At 36.7% G+C, this 8,313-nt stretch overlaps 1 protein-coding gene across 9 annotated transcripts in view; it reads left to right on the top strand.

Moving 5' to 3' along the window:
- Nucleotides 1-7,609, top strand: part of SPoCk (secretory pathway calcium atpase) — a 34,732-nt gene extending 27,123 nt beyond the window's left edge. For 8 of the 9 annotated variants that reach the window (XM_022794164.2, XM_022794165.2, XM_022794173.2 and 5 more), the window contains 4 exons: nucleotides 331-751; nucleotides 1,263-1,622; nucleotides 3,459-3,602; nucleotides 4,906-7,609. In XM_022794164.2, the coding sequence (XP_022649899.1) occupies nucleotides 331-751; nucleotides 1,263-1,622; nucleotides 3,459-3,602; nucleotides 4,906-5,283 (1,303 nt within the window). In that variant the 3' untranslated portion in view covers nucleotides 5,284-7,609. The remainder of the gene's footprint in view (nucleotides 1-330; nucleotides 752-1,262; nucleotides 1,623-3,458; nucleotides 3,603-4,905) is intronic. The other variant, XM_086979071.1, reaches the window with a different exon arrangement.
- Nucleotides 7,610-8,313: the final 704 nt, after the last annotated feature.

Genomic DNA, 8,313 nt, shown 5'->3' on the forward strand with positions numbered 1-8,313 from the left:
CTCAGTGTTTTTAATCCAGAAATTAAGGTCTGAGTGTTTTTCAAATTACGAAAATTTGGTAGAGGATTGATCATGAGTGCGTCCTCATCTTCTAAGGGAGAACCTTAAATAGATATACAAAAGTTCTTCAAATTAGTCTATATATATGCATACGCCATTATTTTTCTTATTATATATTAAAGGCAAATTCGGGAGGCTTTCCTTTAATGTAGGATTGCTCTGCCTAAAGCAACGTTGAAGTATCTCTGGGCGCTCTCTTTCGCATCTGCATTAGTGTCACATGTGTTAAAGGACATTTCAATAATAATTCTTACTGTTCCCAAATGTTAGTCATATCTACTTGCAACGCACTTGGCATCCATTAATAGCTGAGCAACGTAACGTACTCTTAGAAGAAGGGCGACGGTTAGCTCGTCAAGGCCTTCGTGTCTTGGGCGTGGCCAGTGGACAGGATCCTCGAAGCATGGCTTTCATTGGTATGGTAGGCATTTTGGATCCTCCTCGACCGGGTGTCATGGAATCTATACAGACATTGCAAAACTGTTCCGTTGACGTTAAAATGGTAACGGGCGACGGATTAGAGACTGCTCAGGCTATTGCAAACCGCATTGGACTTCGACCAGGGCGAGCCGTTTCTGGATACGACATTGAACGTATGGACGAACTACAACTTGCAAACATCGTCAAGGATGTAGCCGTATTCTATCGCACGGGCCCTGCACATAAACTGCGTATTGTTAAGGCGCTTCAGGTATATAATCTCTAGTAAAATGGTCATAATAAACTCACAAGATAATATTCCATAAGTTCCATACTATGCTGCAGACGCTGAGTGAAAAATTGTTTGGAATAGATGAAATCCACCCTTTTCACTGAAAAAGAAAACCGAAGACTTCAGAAGTAGTTCTGCAAGTCATTGTGTGAGCACTGGAAGGTCAATTTCTTCATTAACAGTGCTTTGTTTAGCTTGTCCTGAACGAACAAGCAATCAAGCGAATATAAGTAGTATTCGTAATATGACAAACTTAGGCTAGAAATAAAAGGAAAGATACGAATCGCACGATTGCAAATCACGAAGAATAAGAATTGTACTATTCATTTAAGACAGTCTAAGAATAATAATCGCAGGTGGACTTAAAACATTTAATAAAAGAAAAAAAATATTTTTTAATATCAGAAAACATACCTAGATAGTGTACTTCTTGGATATTTATGCGTTGAATTGGATACTTCTAATGGAATTGTTACTACTCGCTTTTTAGAGTAATGGATTAATCTGTGGAATGACCGGGGATGGAGTGAACGATGCTGTGGCTCTCAAGAAGTCAGATATTGGGATCGCAATGGGGCGTCAGGGCACCGACGTATGCAAGGAGGCAGCTGACATGGTCTTACTTGATGATAACTTCTCAACCATGATGGCAGCCATAGAAGAAGGAAAAGCCATATTTTACAACATACGTAATTTCGTTCGTTTCCAATTGTCAACTTCGATAAGTGCACTCTCTTTAATTGCAATTTCTACTTTGATTGGTATTCCAAATCCGCTGAATGCCATGCAGATCTTGTGGATTAACATCATTATGGATGGCCCTCCAGCACAATCGCTCGGTGTCGAACCGGTAAGAGCTTCAAAAGATAGAAAGCAGCAGCTAGATCCAGAGACGGCTAATAGTTTCTATAGCCTTGTATAACATTTCACTTGGCTGACATATTTCCAGCGGATTTTCTATTTCTTCAAGGAGAGCATCTGTACCGAATGGCCCTATTCAAAATAATAATATTCATTCTTGTGATTTAAAAAATCTTTCAACTTTGCGACTAATTTTTAATAACAATCGTATGTGATTAAAACAGAAGTGCCCAAAAACTTTGTACGAAACATCTGGCTTTTATTGGTTTGAGCGGTCTGTGGCCGAACTTATGACTCCACACCCTCTTCCCCATCTTTTACACGCAAGCACAGTCTTAGAGTATTCAAACAACTACTTTGTACTTTGCACCAGTTCTGAACTACATGACATTTGATCATTTAAATGGAGTACCAATAGCTTGTATTTTATTATGTGTTAAGAACAAAATTAAATCACCAAAAAAGTGGTGAAAAATGTCAATGTTGCAGAACGATTTTAGCATTCAGACTGCGTGTACGCCAACTGTACAAGAACTACCATCGCTTTAGAGATAGAAGGAACAGCCTTGAGGACAACGACATTCTGCGCAACCGTTACAACAAGTGCGCTTGGAAGCGAGGCAAAAGCAAATTAATTTGAGCAGAAGAAAAGCCCAAATATGACTGGAATCTCGTAGAGAAACGTAGACATCTTATTAAAACCATGCCTCACCTGTATGAAACATTATCTTTATGTGAGGAAGCTCACAATATGCCAAATAATACGAATGTCGAGTAAACGCAGACTTGCCAACAACTGCCTAGAAAAACTCAAAGAAATGTTGGAATGGCTCCAACGTGTCATTATATATGATAAGACATAGCTGAACGGGTATGACGCATAGAAAAAAGTAAAATCTGTTGGGTATTGCTTTAAGGCTAATTCAGATTGCAAAGAACTAATTTAGGTAAAAAGCGAAGCGCTTTTTACCGTTCTTTTAGAGTAAAGGGGAGTAATGTATATTAATCTACGGCGATTGGCTCAGTTTACTATCACTGAGAAGTATTTTTAAGAAATTTTAAGAAAATTCCGTGATGCTGATTGCCACAATAAGCCTACATTTTTGTAGCATACGTTGCGAGTTTTTTTTTTATTGATATAACAAACAGACTTACTGTATCGCGCTTTTTGCATGAAAAAAATTATGCTTGCATCGAATCCGATAGGGATTACTTTAGACGGTACAACTGGAATCTCGATAATTGAGCCATGTGCTGTTGGTACAGAGCCGAACTGTCGATAATTTTTTGATACTCAACATATGCTAATGGTCACAGCATTCGCTAACATTGCACCTCATTTACGCAACTTAAGAATCGTCACAAACAATCGTTTGAATTTTATTATGACATTTGGGACATCTATTGTCTTCTCCCTATTGCGCGTTTTGTGTGTCAACATGTATAAGACTTTATCAGAAACCTTTTAAGCTGTTACCTAGATTAGCAGTTACCTAAGCCGTTTCAAACGGATTAGCTCTTTTGGGTACAGTGTTCATGATGTAAACATTTTCGAAGAAAGGCTAAGCATACGCAAGACATAACGTCTTTCTTACGGCCACGGTGATGTTATATTCTATTACCGGAGTTATGGGCTTTCGTTAGCGCTTATCAGTTTTTGGCTGATGCTTGGAATTTCCGTTTTAAAAATACTCGGATGTACGTGCATCCTGTGGAGTTATCCAATCAATAAAAATATTTCGGGAAGCTCGAACAAAGAATGATAGTAATAATAAAAATAACAATGTACATTTTTTGTTATACTTCACGGTCTGCATTTGTTAAGGTGGACCATGACGTATTAAATCAGCCTCCGCGAGACACAAAAAAGCCAATGATCGACCGAGGACTCGTAATCAATGTACTTCTGTCAGCTCTTATTATTATAACTGGCACGCTCTATGTATTTAAACGGGAGATGAGTGATCAGGTAAGTCCACGATGTCAGTTTTGTGGAGTGAAACAAATATGGTACTAAAAAGGAAACTGCAAAGTACAACACTCCAGATTTACTGACTTTCTGCTTGTAGTTGACATTCCTAATTGTACTAAAGTGGGATAGATATTACAAACCCTAAGTTCTCGTTCTAGATTCTAACTTCCTAATTTGGCTGAAAGCAGCTTTAAACCTAATGTAAACCCTAACCTAACCCAGTTTTTCTTGATTACTTTCAAGAAAGGCATCGTATGCAAATTTGTGTAATTTGAAAAACACGAATGACCGTAAGGGCTACCCATTGATATCAGCATCCTAAACGTTTCAGTAAATTTATCTGTGTTTTTGGCTCATATCTTATTAATTTATTCAAAAATGAGCAGATGCATCGACACTCAAAAATCATTGGTAAATTTTGTACATGTCCGATGAAGGTTTTTGAAATGGTCTAAAAAGACGAAAAAGTATTTCTGAGCTTGTAAACAGTCATGAACTTTTTGACGACCAGTTTAATGGCAAGTTCACATAGCAATTTTAGTATAACCGTTTTTTATTAAAGATATATGCCCCTTGGTAATTTTGCATAGCCATTTTCATATAAAGTTAACTTATCACTTTCTAGGTAATTGAAAAGGGGCATATCTCGCAACAATAATTCTGTGTCGAGAAGTGAAGTATTTGTATAATATATTCAATGAACCGGAGAATTTAATTTGGCAAACTGTTTGCTGAGGATCATTTATTAAGGTTAATTTGTTGCGTTGCTGCGTGTTACTGTCCATTCAGAATTACTTCTGTTATTGCTATACTTCGTCAGACTAAGCACCTAAAAGAAACCATGCGCATGGTTCTGTAAACGGATTAGCAAGTTTGTTAACAACGTCGGCTGCAATGTTCCTAAACCCAATTAAGCAGTGGTCGTATCTATAGACCACTGAGTGTTTCACAAGGTGAAATGTTCGTCAAGTCCGGGAGTTGAGATCAGTTGCGTATGTTATAACAGAGTCTCGCATTTAATATTATGTAAACTTGCAGTGTTTCCCATCGTGTCAGTATGCATTTAGCAAGAGCACTATTGGTGCTAAAGAGTTGTAGGCCTGAACAAAACACTCAAGCTGCAGGTGATTTTGGTAACTCGTAATCGGTTCTTTGACGCTTGTCTGCATTATAATTTGCTTATTTGTTTGACATGATTTGATAATTTGCCTAATTCTTCTAACGTTTGCAGTATTGTAATCGCGTAGTTTGCAATCACCCGCGATTAGCTAAGTAATAATTTTGCTGCTGGTTGTTTCAGGTGGTGACACGCCGAGACACTACGATGACATTTACGTGCTTCGTGTTTTTCGACATGTTCAACGCGTTGTCATGTCGCTCGCATACTAAATCGGTGTTCCAAATTGGTCTGTTGTCGAACAGACCCTTCTTATTCGCTGTAATTTTTTCTTTAGCAGGGCAAATGGCTGTAATCTACGCCCCTCCCCTGCAATACGTTTTTCAGACGGCACCACTCTCAGCATTCGATATCTTGGAACTTCTTTGTGTTTCTAGTACTGTATTCATATTCAGTGAAGCGAAAAAGTACTTTGAAAGGACGTCACTGTCGAAAAGGACAAACGACCAACTACCTAACAAAATAACCGGATCACAAAAGCCATACTGCGATTTTGTGTAAGAGGATACTTTCCAAAGCTGTGTAAAGGATGATCAATGCTTACTACTTATGCTCTAATGAGGAGCATAAATACTGCTCATTAGGGTCCCATTAGATTCGATATCACGATAACAGTTGTGCTGTTTATATAAAAACACCAGCATTTCATGTAAAAAACTTACTTTTCAATACGAAATTCGAGTTCCTAGAACGCATCATTACAGGGAACAATGCATGGTAATAGTTTGAATTTCAAAAAAGGAGGTGGGTATTGTACTAACATTCAGCAGAGGAATCATCAAGCGGGTCGAGGGATTCGGGTTCACATAGCTTTGTTATTTGGATCTTGAGTCTCTGATAGGCATGAGAAGAGAGGCGTGTCGCTACTCATTACGTATGACTCGGCTGCCCAAAATTTTTTTGTGGTAAATTTTGCTAAGGAAATTAAAACACATTAAGTGTAAAAGTGATAATTGGAGGACGTCGTAGTAAGATGTGGAAACGGCTAACTCTAGCAAGATGTTCAATGCAAACGTTCTATATAAAGACACGCAGACGTACATACAAAACGGAACGGCAAAAAAACAAGTACGCGCGTATCCAAATGATGCAGTAAACAGAAGTGAGCGATCCAATTATTTAAAGGAAAGTGGGTGCTGAAATGGATAGTATTCTGTGACGGTATGAATATGCAGGTATTTTAGCGGAAATTGTACGATAAATGAATTTTACGCATTTCAAATGTTCACCTGCGAACTTCTCCATGGAATGTCAGATTCGGCATGAAACACGTGTCTGACTATACTTATGAAGCGGAAGTTATTAACTTATCATTATTATTACATGGCCATGGTTCAAGAATCTCACATAGTTAACTAAAAGCTTTTTGCAGCCATCTTTAAAACGCAGTAAAATTTTTACTGATTATATGGTCTTAGCTCATTTGATAATTATTATTCCTTATATTACGGGCAGCAACCATTTAGAGCACATTGATGAAGACATGTATATATACATATATATGGACGATTGCAAACCGAATCGGCAAGTCAGGTGCTTAGATTCTAGGTAGAGAGTGTTCCGGAATTTACGCATTCCTATGGAAGCTTAAGGTTTCAGAGTTTCAAAACAATCCTCCCATATAAAATTTCTTCTTCCTCCCTGTAAATTAATTCCTGTATATTATCTGACTTTTGAAAAAAAGAACAAAAGTTTTATACGAATGTATATCTTAAAAGACACCGATCTTAAATATTAGTAGGTAAATAACATTTCAACCAGAGCTTGAACACCTCTAAAAACCTGTTAAGACTCTTCTTTTTTTGTTGTTCTGAAATAAACAGTATATCCAAATTTGTATCGACGCGAAAATTAATCGAAGTTTGACTGTAAAAAAAATAACAATGTTATTTTTTTACAGTCAAACTTCGATTAATTTCCTATATAATTGGGTAACTTTCAATTTATTAGCTTGTCATAAAAAGCATTTTCTCTTGCACTAGGAATGTCCTTTTTAGCTGGACTACAATCAACACTTTTGGTACTTGAGCCAACATATGAATCAGCTACAAAAATGTCGAAAATATTTTAGAATTTTTAATTATCGCTGACAAAACTTGACCAATAATTTGAATGGTTTAAATGAGTTTATTAGTAGATGTACAACAAAAATCGATACAGAAGATACAGCTTGTAAACATAATCAAAATCTTATAGAGCACCTCAAGGCTCTGAGAAATTTTATATGCATCAAAATATACAGTAACCAAAAAACGATTTGTGGCTTTTGTTTGCAAAAGTGCGTACGATTATTTAAAAATGGGACCAAACGTTTGTTTGCCTCATATTGTCTAAAGGATCATTGCTCGTCGATAATACTGCAGCAACAGGTCGGGCATCCTCATAAAGCATACCGTTGCTGCATTACAAGCGAAGATACGAATTATGATGGAGGCGGTCGACGATCACTAAGTAGCGCCTTCATAAACTTTGACCAAATATTACTTATCAAAATTTTGATTGACTGCCAAAAGGGTATTTCTCACCAAGGACATGTGTCATTCACGATAACTGAGTAAAGAGGATGCCTGACGCCAAAATACCCAACCTGTTGATTTTGTCTGGAATCGTCCAGAATGGAATGTGAGTTGGAATGACAACTTATTTTTTTAGTATACGAAATTCGGAATACATATCCGTTTTAGATGCTTATTGTGCATGCCGGTATGTTCTTAGTGTTTTTTTTGTACATATAATAATGCCATTTTATAGTTTTTGAATAGATTTGAATTTGAACAGGCTCATACCATGTAAAAATTTTGATATTAAAGAAACGATTTTTAAGGTATTAATATCTGTCTTATATTGGCAATTTTTTATATTCTAAACATAAATTATCCATAAATGGCATATTTAATTTTAAAATCAGGATTAGTTTCGTGCAAACAAATTGCATTTGTGTGCAACTTCCACAAATATAACACCAGACTCACAATTCAATATCGTGCAATCAGTGTTTCTGATCCTATAAAGCACAATTTCATGTAGATTCATCAAGCTATACTGTGCTTGCAGTTGCAGTTATAGTCATGATTGTAATGAGCTCCGGAGCAGTATCAGAAGTTTTGCATTTCGTGGTTTGCTGATCTGGCCTACAAGTGTGTAAAGTTTGAAAATTATTCTTCAAGCTTTCCTGTTAAGGCTATCAGAATTCAATATAGTTTTGAAATAATTTGCCCGAACATTTTGAGAAAATATGGAAGGCATATTAACAAGTGTGTTTAAAGGCTTATATGCCCTGCATAAATTACTCATGGTAATGTCGACCTGAATGTGCATGTAATAATAGGTGATTATTATGATAGTGGAGATTATGATAATGATTAAGTGATACTCGAAGACTATAGGCACAATAATTGACTAATTTCAATATCATTAAAACACTAATACGGAAACAAACGCAATTGAGACATGATAGTATAAGCCATTTCATATCTTTGGGTGTTTATTTTTGCAAACGGAGAGAGACTGTACAGAGTTGAGACCAATAAT

Source organism: Varroa destructor, unplaced genomic scaffold, assembly GCF_002443255.2.
Source record: "Varroa destructor unplaced genomic scaffold, Vdes_3.0 BEIS01000002.1, whole genome shotgun sequence".
In the NCBI taxonomy this organism is placed as follows: Eukaryota; Metazoa; Arthropoda; class Arachnida; order Mesostigmata; family Varroidae; genus Varroa; species Varroa destructor.